The 26,382-nt window shown below is 37.6% G+C and overlaps 4 protein-coding genes and 2 long non-coding RNA genes across 8 annotated transcripts; 3 read left to right on the forward strand and 3 right to left on the reverse strand.

The window, feature by feature from the left end:
* Nucleotides 1-344: 344 nt before the first annotated feature.
* On the reverse strand, nucleotides 345-10,450 carry gjc2 (gap junction protein gamma 2). Of its 2 annotated transcripts, none has more exons than XM_077723528.1 (2): nucleotides 10,255-10,450; nucleotides 345-2,381 (listed from the first exon to the last, which is right to left on the reverse strand). In XM_077723528.1, the coding sequence occupies exon 2, from the start codon at nucleotides 2,350-2,352 to the stop codon at nucleotides 1,099-1,101; it is 1,254 nt and encodes a 417-aa protein (XP_077579654.1). In that variant the 5' UTR covers nucleotides 2,353-2,381; nucleotides 10,255-10,450; the 3' UTR covers nucleotides 345-1,098. The 2 variants fall into 2 exon arrangements, with proteins under 2 accessions (XP_077579654.1, XP_077579655.1); XM_077723529.1 differs by lacking the exon at nucleotides 10,255-10,450 and adding an exon at nucleotides 3,297-3,611.
* A 2,395-nt stretch (nucleotides 10,451-12,845) lies between these two features.
* On the reverse strand, nucleotides 12,846-15,092 carry LOC144201128 (5-beta-cholestane-3-alpha,7-alpha-diol 12-alpha-hydroxylase-like). The gene has a single exon (XM_077723527.1). The coding sequence runs from the start codon at nucleotides 15,022-15,024 to the stop codon at nucleotides 13,501-13,503; it is 1,524 nt and encodes a 507-aa protein (XP_077579653.1). The 5' UTR covers nucleotides 15,025-15,092; the 3' UTR covers nucleotides 12,846-13,500.
* An 854-nt stretch (nucleotides 15,093-15,946) lies between these two features.
* higd1a (HIG1 hypoxia inducible domain family, member 1A) lies at nucleotides 15,947-18,013 on the forward strand. Its single transcript, XM_077724352.1, has 4 exons — nucleotides 15,947-16,094; nucleotides 16,385-16,459; nucleotides 16,946-17,080; nucleotides 17,212-18,013. Exons 2-4 carry the CDS (start codon nucleotides 16,390-16,392, stop codon nucleotides 17,283-17,285), a joined length of 279 nt encoding a protein of 92 aa, XP_077580478.1. The 5' UTR covers nucleotides 15,947-16,094; nucleotides 16,385-16,389; the 3' UTR covers nucleotides 17,286-18,013.
* Nucleotides 18,014-18,145: 132 nt separating this feature from the next.
* On the forward strand, nucleotides 18,146-21,168 carry LOC144201612 (coiled-coil domain-containing protein 13-like). The gene is made up of 10 exons (XM_077724350.1): nucleotides 18,146-18,291; nucleotides 18,742-18,883; nucleotides 18,966-19,117; nucleotides 19,183-19,325; nucleotides 19,547-19,624; nucleotides 19,823-19,936; nucleotides 20,017-20,121; nucleotides 20,357-20,503; nucleotides 20,566-20,742; nucleotides 20,815-21,168. Exons 1-10 carry the CDS (start codon nucleotides 18,285-18,287, stop codon nucleotides 21,031-21,033), a joined length of 1,284 nt encoding a protein of 427 aa, XP_077580476.1. The 5' UTR covers nucleotides 18,146-18,284; the 3' UTR covers nucleotides 21,034-21,168.
* A 279-nt stretch (nucleotides 21,169-21,447) lies between these two features.
* Nucleotides 21,448-23,842, forward strand: LOC144201615 (uncharacterized). Of its 2 annotated transcripts, XR_013327374.1 has the most exons (5): nucleotides 21,448-21,593; nucleotides 21,766-21,851; nucleotides 23,161-23,382; nucleotides 23,443-23,598; nucleotides 23,675-23,842. It is a non-coding gene; the product is annotated as an uncharacterized LOC144201615 (long non-coding RNA). The 2 variants fall into 2 exon arrangements; XR_013327375.1 differs by lacking the exon at nucleotides 23,443-23,598.
* LOC144201616 (uncharacterized) lies at nucleotides 23,843-26,276 on the reverse strand. The gene is made up of 4 exons (XR_013327376.1): nucleotides 26,121-26,276; nucleotides 24,885-24,947; nucleotides 24,681-24,817; nucleotides 23,843-24,566 (listed from the first exon to the last, which is right to left on the reverse strand). It is a non-coding gene; the product is annotated as an uncharacterized LOC144201616 (long non-coding RNA).
* Between the last annotated feature and the right edge of the window lie 106 nt (nucleotides 26,277-26,382).

Genomic DNA, 26,382 nt, shown 5'->3' on the forward strand with positions numbered 1-26,382 from the left:
TTGGGACACGTGAGTGGGCAGGACAGACGTCAAAAAGTGCTTAAGACTACGTAGTTCACGTTTGTTTTACATTAATAGACCATCGTATGTTTTTTTCAATTCATCTTACGTAAATAACGTTGTTGATAATGTATGTGAATTGGAATGATCAAGGTAAAACTAACAATGTAGTCCAATAATTTAAATGGCTAGAAATCACTTGGCTGACAACTTCTCTTTAAATGACAGATAAAAACACTGTAAATAGAATTACATTTGCATTGATGGTTAATAAATTAAACAAAAAAAATTGTGTGAAACAGAGGTCATCAATAACTTTATTTGATTTTGCAGAATAAAATACAACAACCATCTTGAAAAGTTTGAGGCACTTTGATGAATGATAAAAGTGAAGGCAGGATAAAATGTTAATATTAATAAAAACACTCATCTTTAAGAATCAACTTGATCAGTTTATCTAGTTGGGGGTTCTTTTATAACCTATGTCGAGCATGCATTCCCTTTAGATGACAGGAAAATCAGTAGGCTCCTATGATATAAAATATGATAAGTATTTCTCTTTTCCATATAAAATGTCATATTGAATGGGGTGTGTTGAAGAAGTTAACATGCAAAGATTGAAAATGTATGGATCTATTGCAGAAGACCGTGCTGGGGTGTGAGGATTCTTTATCAAAAATTGGTCACATTTTATCTGTTTCCAGCAACACTCTCTCGTGCTATTAAAATAAACCCCATTAATATGAAATACCCTTCTTTCCAACAACAATCAGAAGTCATGCTTCCCAAAATTCAGCTTATGAATCCAGTTTGAAAGAAGTCAATAAATAGCTCAAAATATTCGCAGGTTTCTGTCTTGGTGAATTACTAGAATTAGAAAGGTAACTAACTACGTCTACCATGTTATTTTCGTAACGAACTAATTGAGACTGGAAGGTAACACAATACAATTCTCAACAGTTTCTCGGTGTATATTTCCTATTAATGTAAAGTCTACTTTTTTTCTGTAACCCTTTCAGTAGTCTGATTGTTGTCCAAAGTATAGCAGATCTTCACCAAGTCATGTCTTTAAAACATTACAGGTAAAACTACATATTTCTAGATCCAAACAGAAGTTTTCCCATTTTTTACAATGGTGGCAGCTTTCTCTGTGGCCGACTTTGGCCTGGCGCCTTGCTTCTCCTGAACCGCATTGACTCGGTTTTGCTCCGCCATAGTCGCCCCGGACACAGGACTACTGGTTCTAGAGGCCTGTTGGTGGTTTTTCGTTTGGTACGTCTGAAAGGCCATGTCCAATTGCTCCTGGGCAACCCGTAAGTGGCGATGAAGGCTTGCTAAGTCAGAAGGAATGTTCTCATCTGGGCTAGTGCACTGCTGTTCTTGAGCCACGTTAGCCATGTTTTGCTCGTGGGTGGTGATGAGGCTGTTGGGAATCCTGCTGGGTTTATCTGTCTTCATGACTAGGTTATACCCGGGCGGGGAGGCTGGAATATTACGGGAGAAGGGGTAGCCAAAACTCCGACGACCGTGGTTTCTTCTGAGACGCAAGGTGTCTCGAAAAGTACCGACTCCTAAGTGAACCATCTCGCATACGTTCAAGATGAGGCACAGGCAGCTAACCACATACATGATGAGCAGGAAGATAGTTTTTTCGGTGGGCCTGGAGACGAAACAGTCCACTCGGTGAGGACAGGGGACCCGGTTGCACACAAAGGAAGGACTCACTTGAAAGCCATACAGAAGGTACTGTCCTGCGAGGAAGGCGATCTCAAAGACGGCTCGCGACATGAGTTGGAGAACATAAATCTGCATCAGCCCCTCTTGCAGGATTCTTCGGCGACCATCGTGCTTTGATTGGTTTGTGCAAGGACCGCTCACCGGCTCAGGTTTGCTATCCGGACCCTCCAGTGCGTCTTCGTAGATCATTGGCTCCGCGTCGTCGTCTTCTCCCTCCAAGACGTCCTCCAGACGGTGGGTTCCCCTCCATCTCGAGGGAGCGGGTGGCTTTTTCCGGATCTGGGGGTTCCTCCGCTGCTCCTGCTCCGATGAGCGGGCAATCTTGTGGATTGCGTAGCCCATGTACATAATGGAGGGTGTGGAGATCATGATGATCTGGAAGACCCAGAAACGTACATGCGAGAGGGGCGCAAAGGAATCGTAGCAGACATTGTCACAACCGGGCTGCTTCGTGTTGCATGTGAACTTGGTCTGCTCGTCCGAGTAGATGGACTCCCCTCCAACGGCCGTGAGGACAATGCGAAAGATGATGAGCACAGTTAGCCAGACTTTGCCCACAAAGGTAGAGTGGTTGTGGATCTCTTCCAGGAGACGAGTGAGAAAGCTCCAACTCATGTTGCCTTTGCTAGCTTTTCAACTAGAGTCTGAGGAAGAAAAAAAAGGGAAAAAAAACAAAGTTATTTCTCGCGGTAAGGGATGTGCCATCTCCCCAGCCATCTGAGGGAACAGGAGAACCTTATGCCCTGACCCATCTTCCCCACAACCCTGCACACCCCCCATGATCTAGTATAGGCTTCATGGAGACAGATGGCACCAATGGTAGGTGAGTATGCCTCAGGATGGCATGACATGAGGGGCGTCTGCCTTGCTATGAATACTTCCAGCCACATTACATCTTTGAAAAAAAAGTATCATGTGCTGAAAGTCAGCTGATGTCATTTTTTTTGGTGCAAGGAAAGGTTTTCTTCATTTAAAAAGACTTTTAATACACCAGTGAATTTAAGTACCAATGATAATTTTTTGCGTTTTTGAAATTAATGAAAGTATGAATATTGTGTAAAAATATATTGTATTTAAAACTCTTATTAGAAATGTCCTTATCTGCATATCGTTCAAGGTCAAAATGACTAGTAACAGTAATCTGTATCATTGCCTATAGATCATAGAGTACATAAATATGACAAGATAATAAAATAAATGCTAATTATATATTAAATAGTTGTGAATTACCTTTTTGTTTTTACTAAATAGGGGGATCATCTCAATCTTCCAATCCAATTTTGGGTATCCTTTATGTCATATTTTTCCAATAATAAAAGGATTTTAATATTTAACTCTACTGTTCGGCACATTCCTTAGTCTGATGCAATGCAGTTATTATATCTGATATCACTGAATACCATATAAATTTCATTATGTATTGTACTACATTGTTTCAAAGAATACAAGCATATTTTATGATGATAGTAAAAGTTTGCATTTATAGCTATGGCCACTTAAATGCATATCAACGTTAAATTGTGAAGTCAATGATGAAAAAACAACAAAAAAAAACCCACCTGCAGAAGTGGCAAATACATTTCCTGTCTTCAAGACCCCCATCTAGATCCCCTTGCCCATCTCAACCAAAAGTTCCAAAGTCCTCTGTTTTATCGATACTCTTCAACCACCCCAAAACAATACATTCTGGCTCCTGTCTGGATTCAGTGAAACTTGCGAGTAGGAAAATCTTATTGAATAATACAAATTATTATGGGAAAAAAATCCTTCTTAGACAAGAAAACTACAGCCAAGAGTTGAGATGTTAGAATGAATGTGAGGGAGCACGTTCATCCCCAACCACTCGGCGCTCAAGTGCAACATTTGTAACGCAGATGCTGTCCTTTCCTCTTTCTCCTCTCACTGGATTTTTACCTCTCCCTCTCCCTCTCTTGTTGTCTCTCTCGCTTTCTCTCCCTCTCTCTATCCTTGTGGCTTAAGCTTGAGACACTTACCACTGCACACCTGTGCAATATGATGTTATCCATTAAGTGGTGCATCAAAATGCTGGTAGACATGATTTTACGAGAATTAAATGAGGCTTAATATAAAGAAATGTCCAATTTCGTCACACATTCAACAGAAAAAAACCTAAAAAATGTTGCTTTGTCTGCGATTGGCTGGCAATTTTGAGTTTTGGGATAGACTTCAGCACCCCCCGCGATCTTTGGGAGGATAAGCAGTACAGAAACTGAATGAATGAATAAATACTGGTTAGTAAAGTACTCTATTTATAAAATAAAGTGATTAAAGTTAATCTGTAGTATTTACTCAATGAAAGTCTTCTATGAGAAAAGTTACATTGCTTGAAAAAAAGTGCAATTTTTATGAAAATAATTTGAATTGAATGCCTTTATTGTTGTTATAAAAGTACAATGACATTTAAAGCTTTGCCTTAATGTATTATTTACTGAGGATAACAGGCAGAATACTATGCACCGCAATCTTGTAGCATCACAAGATCAGATTTTGATGAAGTATTTTGGATATGATAAATGGACTGTGATTATAAGCGTGAAGCACAGGTAGGAAAAAATGAGTTTTTGCACAAAAAATAGTTAAAAACTTGAGAGGCTTCAGTGCAAATCCGCTCAGTCACATGCAGTAAGGATAATATTTACATCTTCCATCTTGGAGCATGGACAGCTAACAGAAAAAAAAACCTTGCTTGCTGTCATCTTCGGGAAGGGATCCTTCATAAGTCAAATGAACAGATGGCGGTTTTATGTCTGGCATGTCTCTGGCCATCATCATGGTGTACAAATGATGCTAAAATTTTACACTTTCATGATATTCAATACCCCTTAACTCATTGGCTCCCATTGATAACAATAGACCACCATTGCTTGTGTCAATAATAATGTTTTTAGTGCCGGTGATAATTATAGTAGTAGAAAACAATCATTTCCAGTCCTCCTTGTTTAATTCTATTGGCTTTGTATCGTTGTCAATGGCAGCCAATGGGCTTGAGTGAAGTTTGACTATGAAAAGAAAGGCAGGAATCACAGCAATTGACATGGGAGTTGTCAGAAATGGTGATCATTTACTAGTAATGGGGGATCCATAAGTGCTCCTTTTGGCATCATTGTCAGACTTTTGTCAGAGAAGCATCAAGATGAGAGGATCTCATCGCTGGCTGAATAGTTTCCAGTCCAAAGAGAAGCCATATGGGCCTGCAGGATTGCTGGCCTCGCAGCTTGCCCTCTCCATGTGACGGAGGAGATGTGGCGTAGCTAGCACCCCTGGTGAAAGGACAGGGGATGCTGCCGGAATGAGCGTTGGGGATTTGGACATGTGCAGTACCGCAGGGACAAATAAACACGTGTCTGGCTTTTTAAGTTTATTTCCATTTCCGCCCCTCCAACTTTGAACACTTGGATGCCGAGTCCAAAATCTTTGCCTCCTCAGCACCATGCAGATGGCTTACAAGTGAATATTAGAGGTACTCAAAGTCAGTTACTTTGAGTAAGTGTTCCTCAAAAGTGAGTGGAAGTGATCAACGGGGGTAAAAATAAGTCTTATTGTTATTAGTGTTGTTTAGAAAATGACATTGGAGTTTTGAAATACTTTATCATACTTTTTTTAAAAACTGGAGTGGACTCTAAATAAATTTTGGGTCAAATTGGATCAATACATGAATCCAAATTCAAACATGGCTTCAAAACAACTTGGATTGTTTTTATAATAAAAAAAAACTACTAAATTTGTGAGTGCAATGTGAACATAAATTCTTGCAATGTAATGTAAATAAAATCAAGTCCTTACGAAATTCAGTTATTGTTAATAAAATGCATGTTTCCAAAACAATTTACATTTTTTATTGAATAACTGAATAATTTCATTTGATGAGTATTAAAACATATTTAAAACTTGGTATATTTTCATTACAATTGCATTTTTTAGATGGTTTTCCCTACTTTTAATGTAGACATTTGTGGCCAATTAAAAGTCAAATAAACCTAAAAACATTATTATTGGTAATTGAATACGACCCTGTCACAATGATCTGATATTACAAAATATGAAACATTTGACTAGCATTTCTTTAGACAAGGAGAAGTGTTCCTAATTGTGTGTCCTCTCACCTAACTAGCTTCTCAAACATTTCAAAGTGAGCGTGGCTGGAAACCAAACCAGCAGGCAGCATATTACGAGCCACGACAACACGCACGTGCTGTTGTCCTCAGATAATTCGGGCTGTGCTAGCTTTGGGATAGTGTGCTTCATGTTGATAACTATTGATTGAAGCGCCTGCAGCTTTTCTCCTGTAAGACATGCGCTGACATTGCTCGCTGTCCAAGGTCTGGCCACATGCGACAGCCAAACAGCACTCTTCAATATTCATAAGGTTATATTTGGGCGTAATATTTAAATTAGACATTTATTTCTAATGGTAACGAGGGGAAATTTCCCCTTACTTTCTCAATTGGTCTATTCATTAAATCCAACCCCTATCATTGGCAAATTAATTAACTAATTCATGTGTCTTCAGAGGTTATTAGGTATGCCATTAAAAAGCATTTTCTTCATAGTATTTGTTGATTTGTTGCTAATAATGCGTCTTTTTTGTTACTAACACCTGCTAATGTTGATTTTTTAGGCAAATTTAATGTTCTCCCATTTTTTTTATAAATCTAAGACCTGAAATGTAATTAAATGTAAAACTCTTTATTGTAGTAGTATAATAAAATGGGTTGACTAATGTTTCTAAAAAGAAAATGTTATATTGCACTGTTGAAGGCTGAACGGGAGAATGTTTTTCAAATTGATAGACTGACAAACATGCCTTGGCATTGTTGTTTCTCAAGTGCGCTTCACCTTTTGAGAGGTCAGTTTGAGCTGTGAGGGTCGGAAGAGTAGCCGAGATGCCGACAACTCTCCTTGGCCATCACTAATGTCACGGCGAGTCTTTTCCCGTGTTAGAATTTTTCTTTTCAAGCCACACGGCCGCATTGAGCAGAGCTGATGCGAGCAGACTGCAGGGCTGTGAAGGTCTTGGTTTATGTAACAGATCGAGCTGCCCCCATGTGACTCGGATATGCCCCCCTCCAACCTCTACGCCACCCCCCTCAGAGAAAAGAGTGACACAAGACACCAGAACGAAATCATGCAACCGCTCCTGCGCCGCCTGCCTTGTGTGGTGCTATCATTAAAGTGCAGCAACGGTCTGGGTGGGTTATCCCATAGGCTGCCTGAGAGTGGTGGCAGTCCTATCTCATTTGTTCATCTGGCTCCTCGTTTTCTCAGCCGAGGCCTATCCTACCCGCGGGCCCAACGCGTCCCGTGCCACTTTGACTAAGGCACAGCTCCACTGAAGCGACTTAGATGAAAAAAAGGCCTCGAGGTGGGGTGCCGGCAAACTTGAGTTGCGCCTCGCGCGAGTAAAAACTGCGTTAAAGCTTTATCCGTCAATGACGTGCCATTCGGAAAAATTTTCCCACCTAAGTGACAACAGGTCAAAAGGCAATGTTTGGACTACAGGAATTACTGTGTAAAACTATCACAAAAAAATGGGGCATATTTTACTAGTATTTGGTTTTGACTTACACTAACATATAGTCTTTTATCTGTGCTTATTTATTGTAGGTATTTATTGCATGATTTTGTTTATTGGAATGGTTCATTGTTTATGTCAAAGTAAAGTTTTGCAATTTAAGAAGTTGCACATTTATTTTATTGTCATTATATTTTTGTCTGTTCCTTTCAATCTTTTACTTTAAAGTGAGTTAATGTAAAAGGTACAATATAATAAGACAAATATACGTTGTTTTTAGGGTACTTAGTGTCTTTTTATGATATTTTACTTTTTTTTTTACATTTTAAGTCATTTCCATATTTTGTTCTAAGACCACCAGTTACCCTTTTTGGGCACTTCTGGTATCCTCCTGCGTCTATTTCATGTTTCTTGACAGTCAAAGCTCAGAGGGATTATAGTTGATATTGAGAATAGTATACAATGATTTGTTCTGTAGTGTACAGATGCGTGTGCACAGTGCTTGTGTGTGTGTCTGTGGGCTACATGTCACAGTGACGCCATTCCATGTCTGGCCTTTTGTCAGCTGCTAAGTGCACTTGAGACTCCCGCACACTCATTGAGCACGACGTGGTGGAGACGCTTAGCTCGGTGACAATCTTGGCAGTAATCCAAAGTCATTAAGTGTTGGTGTTGTGTAGTTTCTTCTCTAGTTTGCATTAAAACATTGACCAAAAAATGCTATTTTTACAATATAAGAGAAAATGTATATTTTTCTTCAAACATTTGGATCTGATCATGTTTTCCTGCAACCTTTACAATGACTTAGTCTTAGTCCAATGACTTTAGAAGGGCTTTGGGTTCATACAAATGGATATCCAGAGAAAGAAATCAAGAAACGCATCCTTATTACATTAGAATTCAGTATTTTTCCTCATTAAAACTACGTCAATATTTACAACTACTGTGGCTAACAAAGTTTTGCCATCAGGGCACTAAAACCTGATTTCCCATCCAAAGGATGACAATAACAAGTCTTTGCCTACAGAATGTAGTGAGGGTGGGTGGTCTTCATCTTTGACATTTTCTTGTCTTAACCAGCAGTGTCATGGGGCCGACCGAGCAGGGGGGCACGCCTGGAGGAGCGGCAGACCTCGGCAGGGTCATATGCAGTAGCAAAAAAAATGTTAACTGCATCTTCCCTCTTCCTTCTCCTCTAGATACCTCAGTCCAACCCAATGAATGACCAGCACTGCAAGGGGGTGCCAAGGGGAACCTCCCGCACTCACTCACTGGCAGTTATTCACGGAACGACAGTTTCTGTGTGCACATTTAATCAGCTTTTTTTTTGTCAGCAGATGATGCATGTATGTAAGTATCATTTGCATGTGTTCATACATACAGTGAGTGCATCAATTGGTAAATTGATATGAATATATAAGGTATGGATCAGTTATGATTTCTTACTTTTTTTTAAACTTGAAATGAGTTTAGTTTTCCGTTCTTTTGTGTTTGCAATATGCGGCCACTAGATGGGAAGCATGTATTATAATAGGTATTCCCTGCTTAACGTTTTTTTTTACAGGACTTTAATGTATTTATATATATATATATATGTATATATATGTATGTATATATATATATATATATATATATATATATATATATATATATATATATATATATATATATATATATATATATATATATATGTATATATATGTATGTATATATATATATATATATATATATATATATATATATATATATATATATATATATATATATATATATATATATATATATATATATATATATATATATATATATATATATATATATATATATATATATATATATATATATATATATATATATATATATATATATATATATATATATATATATATATATATATATATATATATATATATATATATATATATATTTTTTTTTTTTTTGAAATAGAGAGCACATTTTATATATGGACTTGATCTAAAAAATATTTTTTTATAAGTTTATAAGAGTGAGTCCTTGAGACATTAAGACATTCAATGTCATAGAAACATTAAAATGTGTTTTTTTAATGAGAACACCAAGTGAAATAACTGTGATAAAAGTCAAAGTTCTTTAATACACAGTTACACCCATAGAACTAACCAAGTTACTTTATGAACCATCTTTGTTCTCGGTCAAGTTGACCCATGCTCATTTAAGTGTACCAAAAATCAAACGTGAACTTTTTTTGGGTGTACCATAGGACAAACACAAACTGGAAGGTTAACTATTCTCCATCCATCTAACGGATATTTAACAAAACAATGGGTACAATGACCTGTCCTGTGCACTGGTGAGCTGTGGATGGATAACAAACAGTCCAAGAGCAACGACCCAGCAGATACGGCAACACACTGCGACAATGCAAACACGTCCCATGGTGGATTTTTGGAGATCCCTAAAACCCGATGAGGATCCATTACAATCCTCCACTGGCTATGCATCACACGACTAGATGCCCACCACCCCCAATGGCACTGAAAGGGTTAACTTCTAAAATCACAAACTGCTTTGGCACAACGATAAAAGAGCCACATATGGCTCCGAAACTGTAAGTTGCAGACTCCTGCATTAGACTGTAAAGGATACTTTTTTGTGAATGAATATGACAAACTAAATGTTAAACTACATAATAATAGCAAAAAACAAATAGAGAAGAGAAAAATATACATTTCATAAATTAGTTTTGGTTTTGAAATATACATGGAAAGTTAAATGAGAGAAAGTTAGATGAGTTATACACTTTTGACCAGAATTATTTGACTAGTGTCTTATCACAACAATATAAATTATTATGCTGGATATGGCTTTATGCCATTTTTTTTTTAGTTAAACTTCCAAAATTAAACATCATGTTGACAATATCAAAACAATTCAACTGTGCTGAAGCAAAATTATTATCTAATTACTATTAAAACTCACTAATGGCTACTTATAAAGTCCCTTACCTGTCCAGGTGGATAACGTAGAAGTCTTTGCTATGTTTTATGTAGGCGCCTGTTGGGCGATGTTCCAAAGGCATTGTTGCACTGCTCTCACACTAAACAACAGTAAGACAATGGCTTATTTTCCATCAAAACCGATCCGCACCAAGTACTCGCAGTACTCTCAGGAAAAGAGAGCAGAGACCGATGTGAAGGCCCCCATTGTTCCTCAGATAGCCTTCTTTGCTGTAACTATTTATTTATGACTTTTACTACAGCCTCATTCATACTTTTTCCTCCCCCAAGTCCATCAGCAGGATGAATGGGCTCATGGATATGAAATTAATGTAGGAAATATCTATCTAGGACATTAATAGATCATCAGTATGTAGAAAATGCAATTGAGTCAATTGAAAGCACTATCACATCACTCTTCAGTGGTTGGGTCGGTTATTAGTCTTTTTAATGGTCCTATTTACTCAATTTTTGGATGATTTAATCCAATGGATACATTTTCTTTGCAGAGAAAAACAAAGCCCCCTTGGGTTGCTTTTATATGTTGTTACAGCCTTGTTGGCTCTTTTCCAAAGGTTATTGTGAAAGGCAATTTTCCCCAGCTGGACGCCGAGGACTTTTGTGTTGACATAAATGCGGTCTGACTCCTCTTTTTTGCCAATTTTTTAAGTCAAAACAACAGCCTCAATTCTTTTTTGACTTTACGTGTCACCTCTTGGATGGAACGGCATGGACAACTTGTAGCCATAAAACTTAAATGTGGTTGTCGGGATCTGTAAAATGACCTAAGGGGGAAAAAAATGCTTTGGCTAGAAATATTTTATAGTCAGGGGAGCAAAGGAGTTTATGTCAATACCAGATACTGGTGTGTGATAACCAGTATCTGGTACATATTGTTTTTTTTCTTACCCCCAGGACTTTATTTTCATTTAGATATTCTGAGACTCATGCTGAACTTTTATTGAACCTGTTAGCAATCATTTTCAGTTACTGGTAGTTTTCCTAACTTCTGCAATTTTTGCCGGTGTCAAAATGGCGGCCCGGGGGCCAAAATATGGCCCGCCGCATCATTTTGTGTGGTCCGAAAAGTAAATCATGAGTGAACGACTTTCTGTTGTAGGATCAAATTAAAATGAAAAGTATATATTTCCTGATTTTCCCCCTTTTAAATCAATCTGTAATTTTTTAAATAATTTTTTCTGTGTTTTTAATTCAAAAATCATTTTGTAAAATCTAAAAATATATTTTAAAAAGCTAAAATAAACATTGTTTTTTATCTATTAAAAAACTGAATATTCAGGGCTTTTAATCCAGTTCTATTAATCCATTTCTAAATTTAAAAAATCTAAATATTATATCTAAAAAATCGAGTTGACATTAATGCAGCCCGCGAACCAACCCAAATCCGACACCCCTGTGTTACATAGTATAACCCTTTGCAAACTGTTACATTAGCTTTGAATAAAAGTTGAATGATAAACTGCGTACGTGCATAGTTGCAAACACATTGTGGTCCATTTTAATATATGACTACTATTAAGTCTGACTCACTATAGGTTACTGTAAATGGTAGATAAAGGTTTTATGACAATAGCTTCATATGCGTTATTTCCTATCGTGGGTATTTCACAATGTTAGAAATTTCATATCTTAAAAATGTAGGTCATGGTCACCTCTTGGGTGTTACTTAGAGTTTGCTTTGGGGAAGGTTATTTGACATAAAGTACTACAAAGTATACAAGACATTATTATGAACATTGTTCTGATCATAACATAGTTTTTTTTTCAGGTACAGTATATTTATGTAGATATTGGTGTAAACATAACAGCCCAAATGGATTTAAATATGTTTTTCAAAACAGAATAATTATAATAAATAGATTCACAAGCCTGCTAAACGTACGGATTATATTTAACATGCTATAATACAGTTTGTTTTTCACAAGAAAGGAGTAGTAAGAATTCCATTAAGACATGGCAATGACTAATAGTATGTATAAAGTTTAAGAGTGACTCAACAACATTTTTTGATCATCCTTTTAAAAAGTCACATTGTGTTTTATTTTTTTTAATAATAGACCTGACTTGTATACAGACTAGCATTGACCTACTGTAGGTTCAGACCATTTTGTGGTGTGGAAGTCCTGAATTAATGATTACCTAAAAACATAGAGATGTGTGTGATGTGACATCAGCAGCATGGTAAAAGGTCACTATAGAACAATCTTCTATATACCTGTATAATTGTTTCCATACAAAATATATATGTATATTTATATATATTTACTTGGCTTTTTTTCTAGCAGTTTTTTGTACACATGCACATATGAATAGAACGTATGGTCTTCATCTATTGCAAATATGGTGCAAATATGTGCTTCACGTGATGTTTTCTCTTGAAGGTCATTACTTTTGTTGGGATATGTTTGAGATATGTTTTACCTCCTTTTGTGAATTATTCTTTTGTTCTATATGGACATTTTGTATACTGGTTTATGTAAATTTGAAATAACTGAGAAAACTGGAGGTTTTTTGATAGAAAATATCTTTTCTTTTAACATAATACTGTTAAGCAGTACAATGAAACACAAGAAGACATATTGTTGCATCTTTTTCACACTTTATTTTGAGAAAAAATACTTCACACACATATTGTTGATCAGAGAATGTAACTAAAATAAACCATTCTGCTAGATCACATAGAATTAACTAATCACGTCTAAACACAATATTGAGATAAGATTACAATGGTTTTGTTTTACTTTTAAGTTTGTATATTTGGGTCCAAGAATTCATGTAAAAGTATTCTCCAAGTCTGTTAAACAGTTCCACATTTCCAAGACACATGCACATGTGTTTTTAATCCCAAAAGGTTTGTACATACCAAAGCAGCCTTTTCATATATGATTTTTATTCCAGATCATAGTTCTTACATAAATGGAAGGATTTCTTTACGGAAATACAGCTATAAAACATTAATGAATAAATGTTAATTGTACAGAACAAACATATTTGATGACTAGCTCTGTTTTTGACCTAGTTCAAATAATAAAATAGCATCACTTCAAGGGAATATGTACTTTTAACTCATAATTTCTCGAGACATGATATTATAATGATTAGTGTACTCAAATCCTGGTGCAAAATTTCGGATATTCAGTTTGAAATGCTTTATTTCACTGTAGTGCACGAAAGTCTTTGGTTTGATTGCATTGCCCTTTTAAAAAGTCTTCTGTTTTCTTCCATAGACTGCCTTTAAAATCTCAATCTGTATCGGAAGGGAACTTCATTGACGGGTTGCATGGTTCCAAAACCCCACCGCCGGACGTCGATGGCGGGGATCTCAATTTCGGGATCTAGCAGCTCAAACTCAAAGTAGGCCAGCATGATGAAGATGAACTGCTTAAGCTCGTTGGTGGCAAAGAAACGACCTGGACAAATGGATACCCCGGCGCCCCAAGGCATGGTGTAGTACTTCACCTTTTTTCCTTCTTTATGAAACTCTGTCTTCCTGCTTCCATCCGGATTAAGGAAGCGGTCATATTTGAAAACGGTGGGATCGGCGTGGATGCCTTCGTCCATTTGTACACCCGTGTATGGGAAGACCGCCATCCTATCCCCTTGGCGAATGAAGAACTCCCGGCCATCGGCCATCTTCAGCGTCATGTCTTGGAGCACGGCCCTGGTAAGGAGGGGCGCGGCGGTAAGTCTGAGGGTCTCCTCCACGGCGCTGTCCAGGACGGTGGTCTTGACCAGCATTTCCCGCGTCAAGTCCAGCAAGGGCCCGTCTGGTTTGACTTCCTGGCCTGACTCACGCACGATCCGGTCCACTTCACACTTGACGGCCGCCATGGCGTCTTGGTGCTTCATTAAGTAGAGGAGCAACCAAAAGGAAGACGGGCCGGTATTGCCTTGCGAGGCCCAAAGCAGGAGAAACATGAATCTGTCGACCATTGCCTCATCCATGCCCATCTCCTGTCGCGCCTGCTGCTGGTCCCAAACCCAGCCGCTAATGTTGTCTTTAGCCTTCGTCTTGTGAATCGCCAGGACGTTCCAGAAGTAATCCATCAGACCTCGCAGCTCCAATCTCTTCTTGGGAGGTAGGACGCCATACGCCAGATTTGGGAAGAGTTGGTCGTACTTCCGGAACTTGAAGAACAAGGCCTCTGATTCCAGCCTGTCTTTTTCTTTGGCGTTCTCCTCGCCGTCTTTACACTTGGGGGAAACGTTGCCGTACAGGGACAGGTAACCCGCTCTGAACACAATATTGTAACAGTACATAAAGAGGCCGTCCTCTGTCCAGGTCTGCTTTTCTTTGCCCAGGTTGTGCAGCATCAGGTTCTTAAGATTAAGCGTCATGGACTGTGTGAGGATCTCCAAGCCGTCCCCCTTCAGGTGCTTGTTGCTGGACTGCTGCAGGATGTGATGCTCGCTGTGGGGCGACCAGTAGCCAAAGACCCTATGCACCAGGTGCTTGGCAAACTTGTTGAAGTCCAACTTCTCCCGACTCTCCTTGACAAATGGACCGAAGGACAGGGGGTCCTGCAGGAAGGTGACGTAGAAACCACCTAACTGGATAGTGAACACATCACCATGCTTCCTCTGCATCCTCTGCAGGAATTTCACCGTATCTCTGCGGAACTCCAAGACATGGCCCAGCCAAGGGAAGAAACCCTTATCCAGAGGAGGCTCCCCAGGTCTTCGTTGCCTGAACACCCCCAAAAGGTACAAACCTCCTATTAGTGCTGTGAGAATGGCGAGAAGGATCGGTAGCAACATGACTGATCCCTCTGATAGAACAAGCAATGTTTGCAGTGTTCGGCCGCATGCTGGGCCATAAAACTGTGTTTTGGCTCCTCCCTTAGGTTTTGATTTTCCAGGAAACGAACGGGCTTCCATTTATGGATAGTCACTTGCAGATTGTTCATTATGAGTCACATCTGCTGCCATTTAGACTCCAAAACTTAAGCTTTTATTTGTTCACGGGGGAAAACACAAAACACCTTTACAAGCAAAGTATGAACAGCAGTTAGTTTGTTGATCACAAACTTTTTAGGGTTAAATTTGCTCACTAACTCTTGAACAAAGTCTAAAAATAATAGTCAGGTCATGTTATTTTCCATCAAATGTAGCACTTTCTGAGAGAAGATGGTCTTCCCTTGCACTTCCCTCTTGCAGTGGTGCTTATGCACGACTTTGCATTATGCCTTGTTGGTAACAGCAATGCGTTTATACTTTTTACCACAACACCTGGTTAAGTGTTTAGAAAATAACACTACATAGTTTTCAGTGTTGTCATCAGGGTTTTTGCATTTAAGTATTGCGAAGATGTGGCACCACCTTGTGTCGGTCTACTTAAATACAAGGATTCTTAACATGTTCAATCAACTTTCAACCCAAAACAACAACAAAATCTCACATCTGCACAGTCTTTTATGGGCTATTTCATGGTGTGAATGATAATATTTGATTGTTTTAACCTTTTGTAAACTTGGTGCTTTCATAAAAGGTATTCTAATATTCCATCTTAATCTGAACAATAGTTGATCTCATCTTAAGAGAAAACGAGGCTTCATCAACTAAAAAGTGTTTTTCCACGCATTCCTAACTTTTAATATACATTTGCTTCATGAAGTAGAGCGAGAATAGTGAATAAGATTTTTCCTCGTTGCTTTAAACGCACCACCTTACGTAGCGTTGTGACGTCACACTTGCGTGCACTCAGTTACATCACCAAGCTTCCCGGTACATTCACTTCTTTCGTACGTGCGAATTGAGAACCCAATAGACTTGCGTCTCTCTACATTTGGTTCATAATTCACTCATATTTTGTCGCAAGTTATACAAAGGTAAGATTGTTTTAGTACAACTGTTTGTGTAACTGTTACGAATAGCATAAAATGATGAAATTCCTGATGAATGCTAAAATGAATTTCTGGTTAAAGCTGTACTAAAATCAAGATGCTGATCCTGTTTTTAATTACTTTTAGGACTATAACAGGGATCTATACAAATAAATAATAATGAATGATGTCAATTCACGTTGTCCTTCATGTGTAACCTCTGAGCATGAACTTCGAATAGCATTTTTGAGCTAACATGCCATGTAAGTTCACTTTGGTATTTGTCCTGTTTCCAGTCACAATGTCTACCTACGAGGACAACGATTCCAAATTAATGAGGAAAGCCAAGGAAAATCCATTTGTACCAGTGGGTGAGTACACACCGGCTCAATTGACGACATAACCTGTCAAAAATAACAGGTGATGACATTCACAAAAGCCATTGCTCAGTTTGGGAGAGTTTTTTTTCCACCACCAAAACATCTGTCTTGTATAACCCATTATAGTGAATCATGTGGCCTAACCTGCATCAGTAGTGTTAAACATGACTTCCTCCGTTCCAGAAGATGCTGCATCTCAACATAAAACACAGCACTTCAAACACATGGCTCCTTAGAAGGCTTGAATTACTTACACAATAATAGATAACACTCATGGCCAGCAGAGCAGGTCTAATGTGATTCACAATAATTGTATTTGGCAACATGAAAGAGGAAGTGTACAAGCATTAAAAATACACACCTTGTGGTGCATCATCACCACTATCCATGATATCAAATGAATAAAATTTTATTTTTCCAGTACCACTTGTATAAAACCCTACATGACAAACTATTGTCATTCTCTTGTATTTGCAGGGATGGCCGGCTTCTTTGCCATTGTGGGCTACAGACTTTGGAAATTAAAAAGTCGTGGAGACACTAAGATGTCCGTGCACCTAATCCACATGCGAGTGGCTGCCCAAGGCTTTGTAGTAGGAGCCATGACCCTTGGTACGTATTCAGTCTGAAATTAAAACTAGTTGGGGGAAAAAAAAACCATTTTGCTGCTATTATTCACATTAACAAAATACAACCATGTTATATGTTGGTCATCATCTAACTGTTGTTTAATATTTTTTTAGGTGTCATTTACACAATGTACAGAGACTTCTATCTCAAACCAAGAGAAGAACAGAACCGAACAAAATCCAAGTGAACGCGGACTTAAATTATTTTATTTATCGTCCCTTAATATTACCTCATATTAAGGTTTATTTTTCTACCAATAGGTCACACCCACTGTGTCCTCATTACATGTACACAAAAAAGTACTCTGTCAAACTATTACTTCTTCCATGAGGTTATTAATTTGTATTCAGATTCTGAATGGTTTGGGAATTACATAATTGCAATTAAGGTATAATTCTAGGATTTGTGAATGGTTTAGCGCTGTATTGGAAAATTATTTCCCTTTACTGATTGTTTGTGTAAAATTGTTAATGAGCTGAGGTTTATTTGCCAAATCAAAAAACTCACTCCATATTACTTTTGCACAATTTGGGCACCCCATTGCCTTTATTCAAAAACAGATATGTACAAGGTACATTTATGAATCAATGTAAATAATATTTTGATTAAATTAATTTATGATCACAGATATCATCATAGATTGATTTAGTAAAAAGCATCATTTTCTTCCATCAAGAAGAGTCGGGTTACATTTCAAGTGAAGTTTTAATGAGTGGCAAATCAAACTGGCAGCATATTATGGGGATTGCAGGTGCAGTAATTTATATACTTGGTATGCTACAGCACACTCAAATGCCTTATATACACCCCTCGACCCCCCCAAAAACAACGTATTTGCATATTGGGTCACAGCATTTGAAATGTTTGTTTCCTAATGATTAAAAAAATAAACTGCCACTTATGGGATTCAAGCGAGTTATATGGAGCATATTTGCGCATATGTGCTGACGTTTCCCCTAAATAACATCTTCGCACAATAGCACGATCAATTATCGAGTTGAAGAGTAAAAGGTTGATAAAACTTCATTAAAGAAGAAGTCGCGTCGGGATAAGTTTTTGCTCGTCTAATCTTTCCATCTCGCGAGACCTGGCCGTTGCCATGGATACAGAGGTCGCGGTACCAGAATGTCTGTGGGAGTCTTCAGTGCGGCAAACACACTAAAGAGCGTGTTTTAAACTTCGAATTATGGCAGGTGAGTCATTCGCTTAGTGCAAATCCAAAATCTGAAATGTAATGGTATATATAATCAATATGCCGCATCATAGGCGAATTCACGTACAGTTGAGCTTCCTGGTTGGAATCTAGTCTTCCCTTATTATTTTTTTACGTGAGTGCTAGGGTTGTGGTTCATAAATAGCCTCAGTTCTGAAATCGAGGTTTCAATCCCAGGTTGGTCCTAAATGTGAAGTTTGCATGAAATTACAACACTTCTTAATTCATTTTTTGATTGTTTTTTGTTGTGTTGACTACTTATTTGTTATTTGTACAAAAGCATTCAATTAAAGCACTTAAAATATTCTAGGAAAGATAAACATGTGCAGATCCAAGGATGGATCAATTGCAACCTAAATATAATCTATATATATTAAAAGAAAATACCTAATTCATCTTTTATCACTCCCATTTGTCTTTTCAACAAAAGCCTCACTCGCCGTGGAGATTAGCAATCAAATGGACAATCCCCTAGAAGTAACAAATGGTGAAGAGGATGAGGAGAAAATGAAAGATGCATTTCTTAAGGAGCATTTTGATTTAATCACAGAACTCGACAATCTTGGTGACAGGTGAGAGAGTCTTAGGAGATGTCAACTTTTCAGCTTCCATCTATGTCGTATTGGTTAACCTCTCACTAATCAATGACTTTAGAGGCGAACGCTACAAGCATCAACTTTTGCTGAATGAGCTGAGAGAGCTGACAGATGTCAACGGTCGCCTCTTCAAACTGCTGAATGAAAAGGATTTTGAAATCAATCACATGAAGAAAAAATGGGAAGACGAAAGAATTCTTCTCTTAGCTGGTACAGACATTTATATATTTTTTTTAGCACTAACATGTTGATGACGGCTTGTCGTGGTATTCTAGGTGCAACCGGCATGTTAGGTGATGCAGCTGCTGTTAAGATTGTGGAGCTGTCCAAAAAGAACCGAGAACTGATTGTTGAAGTGGAGCAAGAGAGAGCAAAATCCAGACAAAACATCAATAGAATTAAATCACTTGAGAATGATGTAAGTCCGATCCTCGAGAGCCCCAATCCAGTCTGTTTTCCATCTCTCCCCCATCTACCACACCTGAATTAAATGATCAACTCCTCAGCAAGCTGTCCAGTAGGATGGAGGGAGACATGGATAGAGGACTAAACTTGACTTACCTTTATGAAAGTCTATTGTGAAAGTTGAGGTCATTTCAATTGCAACCAAAATCTAATTGATCCCTTTTCTTGCTTCAGCTACAAACTGCTCAACGCTCTAAACCAGGGAAGATGGTTGAATTTAGTCCTTTGCAAAAGCAAAGCTCAACTCATGAGGTATATTCACTTGTATTAATACCACAGGGCTTGAATTGGAACAGTTGAAATTGCCATGTTTTATTACAATGACACTTTATAGTTGTTAATTTGGTTGTTAGGAGGTCTTGTATCTGGTCTTCATGTGTTCCATTTTCTAGATTATACTGTTGTTTTCATGTCTTCTGATTCATAACATTTGATTCTGTGTGAAATTAGGAAAATCCATTGGTCAAGGCTCTGAAAGACAAATTATCTGCTAACCAGCTTAAAACCACCGAGTATCGCAACCAAGTTCAGATTCTCAAGCAAGAGTTAAAAGTCGCCCACAAGGTTTAAACCATCTCATCTATTCGGACTCCCAAGACACATTTTTACATACTTATATATGCTTTGGATGTCATGTATGACAGGTTATAATTAGTGAGGTTGGAGAAGATGTCAACTTTCAGCAGTTACTTGGCTGTGCTGGGAACGTTAGGGGACGTGCACAGCAGATACTGGCTCTTCAATCAAGGGTAAGATGTGCATATTTTTTTTAATTAATTTCAAAAGGTATCTGGAAGCTCACTTGACGAACTCTCACATTTTCCTCCATCTGGCCTGAAGTCATTTGAATGCATAAAAACACTCCCAATAAAATTGAGCACTTAAGTCATGTTAATAATGTTTCAACGTTTGGTTTCCAAGGAAACAAACTAGCTGTTTTTGCAAAATTAGGTGACTTAAAATACAATTATGTGTGTAAAACAGATTCGTGAATTGGAGCAACAACTCGGGGCACCTCTCAAAACGGCTTCAAATGTGTACGAAGAATGTTCCATGAATTCTCGTAAAAATCTGGGCCGTAATGTTGGCTACAATCGCAGTACCGAGAAGGAGAAGAAGGAGGAATTTCAAGTGAGTTCTGATTCATTTTCCAACCCTAATGACATTGATCGGACACTTTGATCTATCTTTAGAAGCTCTTGGAAAGCAGCGAAGCCTTGCAAAAAGAGCGTGATGAAGTGAAGAAAGTGCTAGAAGCCTGCAAAGCCCGGAATAAATGTTTATCTTCTGACATGAAAGCTCTTAAGTCTCAGATGTCCTCGCTGTTAGTAAAGAGTAAACACGACGATGAACTTGTCAATGCTATGCTGGTAAGAGTAAAGGCATACATTGTCAACCAAAGCATCAAATGAATACTCTTTGTCTGCATCTTCCAATGACAGAAGGAAAAGAGCCACTTGCTGGAGATGTTGAGTCAGCTCACCAGTCAGAACGTGAAGCCCAACTCAGGACCGTCTTTAAGCAGCAAGCTATCTGAACAGAAGATGCTCATCGAGAACTTATACCAAGTTGTTGCTGACAAGGAAAACAACATTAGAGATTTAGAGGAGATAATCCAGCAGTTCTTCAATGGACCACTGCAGACAAATAATGTTGAATAATATAATAATTAGAAAAACTAACCATTTAGGAATGTCTAGAAGTAAAAAAAACAAACACCAAAGTGCAAGTCATCACAATGTTCATAATGTGCACTACTACTGTATTTTGAAGGATTAAAGCCCAACCAAAAAGTATTTGCAGCTTCCCCCACATACATTAGGATGAATACAATGTATTTTTTAAGTATGAAAGCCCCATCAACACGTATTTACAGCCCCTTGCTCGCTCCACCCATTGACTAATGCATGTTATTATGAAAACAATGTATTTTCTTCTATGTAATAAAATTCAACCAAAAAGCAATGACAGCTCCTCCACACAAACATATACTGACCAATGCACGTTATTATGAAAAAAAAAAAAAAATTGTATGTGTCCCTTTAATAGGCGTGGCTTAGGCCAGAGTTCAAATTGCCGACGTCAGGTGGCAAAATGGCTGATGATCCCGGAAGAAGGATGGTGGTGCGTGCGTGCGTGCGTGCTCTGCAGAGCAGCTCAAAAGTGACGATTTGCCGACGAAATCCTGCCAAACTTCTCACAGGACGATGCTGCACATTTAGTACGTTGTCATTTGGGGATTTCGAAGCCCCAGTTCTCGTCTTAAGAGTGATTCGTTCACGTGATGTAGCCCCATGTGTGTGCAGACAGCAAAATGTTTGCAAACAAATCGGCTACATTGCGTTACCGATCGCTCTCTGTTTAAAACGAAATCATTCCTTTGTGTGTTTCAGTCCCTCAACGAGCACCGACTGCTGGGAAACAACAAGAATGTGGCCAAAACGACCAGAAAGGAGCAGTTTGTCGACGCCATAACAAAGTGAGTCATTTTTAAATACACAATTCCGATCTTCTCTATCCATGTAATCTTTAAATGGCAGCGTTCAGTGTTCAGGGCTTTGCGCAATTGGCTCGATTTTCATCATGATACATTCTTTTTTTTTTAAATAACAAAAAACTGGATAATTCACCCACACAAATGGTATTAGTGGATGTGTAAATAATTAACAGTAATCTCTCGATTATCGCGGTTAATGTAGACCAGACATGACAGTGATAAATGATAAACTGTAAAGTAGGCTCATCCCTATTGAAGTAAATTTAAAAAAATACTCTAGTGGCAAGTGAAGGAGTAACTTCTGCTTGTGAGTTTCTATGTGGCTTTTCACATCTTTTTGAACTTGCATAAATTATAAACTTTCAGCCCCTTAACTTTTTTATTAAATACCTCAGGGCTTGGAACTTTTTATACAATAGTTTTAAATGTAGTTTTGACACAACAGATTTATTTAACAATAGTGCAGGTGTCATTTTTGACTCATTTAAACATAGAGAAAAACAGACTTGTTGTTTATTTATTTTTTTAAGAATGAATGGATTTGAAATTGACCTGAAACTTGAGGCAGAAGTAGGATTTATTTTAACCTTGTAGGCCCCTGTCCAGTGTTTTCAAATTTCCCACCACGTGATCAAGATCCTGATATATTTTTTGTGGAGGAAAACAGACAGATCATTTTTTTAGTCTTTACAGCAGCCTGTCTAATATTGCCTTTTGATGTTTCATAGAAAAAAGCTAAATGTTGGTAGTTTTGTCAAATTTTGATGTTTGGCGCTAGTCTGTACTTTAATCTGTTGTGCCTTCACTCCTTTTTTGGTTTCCTGCCTATGTTGAGATTGGTTCTGCCAGAGCCTATCTCGACATGCAGGAAACCTGAAAAACAAAAAAACATTTCCAAGGTCTTACCTTTTATTTTGAAAAAAATTGTAGATTTGTTCTGCCTGAGCATATCTAAGAGTTTTTTCAAAATGAAAGGTAAGGCCTTGTGAATGTTTTTTTATTTTTCAGAATTCCACCCAAGTGGGACCAAGTTTCATGCCTGAGCCTATCTTGACATAGGCAGGAATACTGAAAAACATTTCTAAGGTCTTACCTTTTATTTTGAAAAAAACTTGTAGATTTGCTCTGCCTGAGCATATCTATGAGTTTTTTTTCAAAATAAAAGGTAATACTTTGTGAATGTTTTTTTTATTTTTCAGAATTCCACCCAAGGGGGACCAGGTTTCTGCTTATGAACAGATAGCCTCAGGAGAACCTTTTCAAAATAAAAGCTGAAGCTTTTATTTTCCAGATTTCCACCTGGTGACAAGAGGAATTACTTCATCTTATTCAAGTTTTTCAAAATAAAAGGTAAGCCTTTCTCATTGAACTCTGTGTACTGACCCACTTTTTTCCAGAATTCCACAAGGGGACCTGGTTTCTGCCTATGAACAGATAGGCTCAGGGGCCTTCATTTTTTTACGATGCTGGAGCACCAATGGGAACCAGCTTATGAAGTTTTTCAAAATAAAAGGTGAGCCCTTCTCATTTCTTTTTAACTCTGTGTACTGACCCCCCCTTTTTTGTTTTCCAGAATTCCACCAGGGGGTGGAGAAGATTCGATTTTTTACGATGCTGGACCACCAACGGGAACAATCTACAAACTTTTTCAAAATAAAAGCTGATTTCCTGTTTTTCCAGATTTCCTGCTGGTGACAGGAGGAACCACTTCATTTTTTCAAAATAAAAGGTGAGCCCTTCTCATTGTTTTTTGATCTAACTGTGTACTAACCCCCCTTTTTCAATTTTTGAATCTTCTCCACCAGAGGGTGGAGAAGATTCGATTTTTTACGATGCTGGACCACCAACGGGAACCAATCTACAAACTTTTTCAAAATAAAAGCTGATTTCCTGTTTTTCCAGATTTCCTGCTGGTGACTAGAGGAATTACTTCATTTTACTTGTGTTTTTCAAAATAAAAGCTTTTGAATGTATGCATGTGTTTTGTCTTTAACAAAAAATGCAAGTCACAATCATAGTTAAAATTTTTTATTTATAAGTAAACATCTTAAACACTTAGTAAAAAAAATTCAAAAAAGTAGGGGGGATAAACACTTAGTAAAAAAATTCAAAAAAGTAGGGGGGATAAACACTTAGTAAAAAAAATTGACAAAAAGCAGGGGGGATAAACACTTAGTAAAAAAAATTCAAAAAAGCAGGGGGGATAAACACTTAGTAAAAAAAAAATTCAAAAAAGCAGCGGGGATAAACACTTGGTAAAAAAAATCAAAAAAGTAGGGGGGATAAACACTTAGTAAATAAAATTTCAAAAAAGGAGGGGGATAAACTTAGAAAGAAAATTTGACAAAAAGCAGGGGGGTAAATAAAATTTGGAAAAAGTAGGGGGGAAAAACACTTAGTAAAAAAAAATTCAAAAAAGCAGGGGGGATAAACACTTAGAAAAAAAATTTGACAAAAAGCAGGGGGGAAAACACTTAGTAAATAAAATTTCAAAAAAGGAGGGGGGATAAACACTTAAAAGATTAAATTTGAAAAAAGTGGGGAGACACCTAGAAGATGAAGATAAAATTTGAAAAAGGGGGGATAATTACATCTTTGAAAAAAGCAGGGGGATGAACACTTAGATAATAAATCTTTAAAAAGGGGGATAAATACTTAGAAGATAAATCTTTGAGAAAACTGGGTGGGGACAAACACCTGGAAAATAAAATTTAGAAGAAAAGAAACTGGGGGGATTAACACTAATATAATTAGAAGAAAAAAAAAAAACTTAAGAGTTCTTGCTCCAAAATTAAATGACAACCTTCTTACCTTCAAGATCTAGTCAAAAAGCTGTGGAAATGAATGGCCAGTGAAATGTCATCGTGATTAAGGTTTTTATTGAATTTGGAGATTCAGAAATACAGAGACACCATATGATGCAAGAGAGACATCTTCAAGTGGGCAACCTGCAAGGAAAAATAGCAAAAGTTACAATATATAGAAACTGGAGATTAAACTTTTTTGTAGTTTTACCTTGATCAGTCCCAGTCTCCCCTTCTGTAACCTCAAGAGTTATCTAGGCACACAAAGCTGCATCTTGGTGGTAAACAGAAAAATTGCACACACAAAAAGCACAAGTTAGCATATATACAGCCTGGAGATTCAACAGGTAGGCTTAGTTTTTCTTTTTAATGGGAAGTAGTTTTATCTTGATGCTAAACAGTGAAAACTTGATTTAACCAAGGCATTTGAGTGATGCCAACCAATTACAGCATAGAAAAATCTTACAAGAATTTTAATAAACCATCAAGATAAAGAATGAAAATAAGTTAGCCAGTGCTATTTCCCCTTTTCCAGACAAGGCGATTAAATATACAGACTGAAAACTTGTTTCAGGTGAGCTGTACTATTTTTGAAATATTTAGATATTTTTTCTATTTAAATTGGATTAAAAAAAACTGCACCGAAATCCCTAAATATTCAGGTTTTTTTTATAGATCTAAAACAAATGTTTGAGCTTTTTTTTCTTCATGAGAGAAAATATCTTGCAATAATTTGTTTTTCATTTCAAAAGGAAACAGGATATATTTTAACTTAAAAACACAAAGTAAAAAAATGGATTAAAAAAATACAATTATTGATTTAAAAAGGGGGAAGATGAGGTAATAAAATACACATGTATAATCTTCATTTAAATTGGATCCTAACAGAAAGTCATGATCTACTTTCTCGGGCCGCACAAAATGGCACAGTGGGCCACATTTGGCCCGCGAGCCGCAACTTTGACACCAGTGAGCTAAGAGGAAGTTGGCTTAAATTTTGTATGTGATTTTTTATTTCGTAAAAATAGAACAATTACAAATCGGGATCGGGTGTTAAGCACTCAGAATGAAAACGATTACGTACAAAACAACAGGAACTAAGTCGTGCCCCTGGATGTCATTCTAGAATGAACACTTACCCAGGAAACTGTTAGTTGATGTCCTGCGTTGTTTGATTAAATTTAAAGTCTTTCTACACGACTCAATAATGGAGAGAAAACGGAGAACATGCTTTTTAAGTCAAATCGTGACGCTAGCACTAATGCTGACTAATATAACATGATGTGGCACAAAGCTGGTCGAGAAAACAAGCCCATACTTAAATTGTCGACGGTGTGTTAAACCTGGCATTAAACGAAGAGATTTGTTGGCGTTTTGGGCTCAAGTAATTGCTGAAAAATCTTCCGATCGCGGGATAAAAACGCATTTAGTCCAATGAATTGCTCACCTCGTTGGCGTGCACAGCCACCATCATCAGCGTGGGAAAGGCGATCCAAAAGGAAGAGTTACTGCGCATGCACTCAATTAACTCCGTTACGTCGACAATAGGAGTAACCACGCCCATATTGTCACGTCACATTGAAAGTGGAAAAGATGGTGAGGTGCTTACCTGCGCTCCTAAGATGTGGTTTGTCCTCCCAACCCGTCTATGTTTAGAAGATGACGAAGAATAGTCGTGAGTTGTGTGGTCTTGATGCTATAAAACACGG

The sequence above is a fragment of the Stigmatopora nigra genome, chromosome 9 (genome assembly GCF_051989575.1).
Source record: "Stigmatopora nigra isolate UIUO_SnigA chromosome 9, RoL_Snig_1.1, whole genome shotgun sequence".
Taxonomy (NCBI): domain Eukaryota; kingdom Metazoa; phylum Chordata; class Actinopteri; order Syngnathiformes; family Syngnathidae; genus Stigmatopora; species Stigmatopora nigra.

Coding starts and splice junctions, on each gene's coding strand:
- gjc2 (XM_077723528.1), bottom strand. CDS start 2,352: ATGAGTTGGAGCTTTCTCACTCGTCTCCTGGAAGAGATCCACAACCAC.
- LOC144201128 (XM_077723527.1), bottom strand. CDS start 15,024: ATGTTGCTACCGATCCTTCTCGCCATTCTCACAGCACTAATAGGAGGT.
- higd1a (XM_077724352.1), top strand. CDS start 16,390: ATGTCTACCTACGAGGACAACGATTCCAAATTAATGAGGAAAGCCAAG. Junction 16,460..16,945: donor AAATCCATTTGTACCAGTGG/GTGAGTACACAC, acceptor TTGTATTTGCAG/GGATGGCCGGCTTCTTTGCC. Junction 17,081..17,211: donor AGTAGGAGCCATGACCCTTG/GTACGTATTCAG, acceptor ATATTTTTTTAG/GTGTCATTTACACAATGTAC.
- LOC144201612 (XM_077724350.1), top strand. Junction 18,884..18,965: donor CTCGACAATCTTGGTGACAG/GTGAGAGAGTCT, acceptor CAATGACTTTAG/AGGCGAACGCTACAAGCATC. Junction 19,326..19,546: donor TTAAATCACTTGAGAATGAT/GTAAGTCCGATC, acceptor TTCTTGCTTCAG/CTACAAACTGCTCAACGCTC.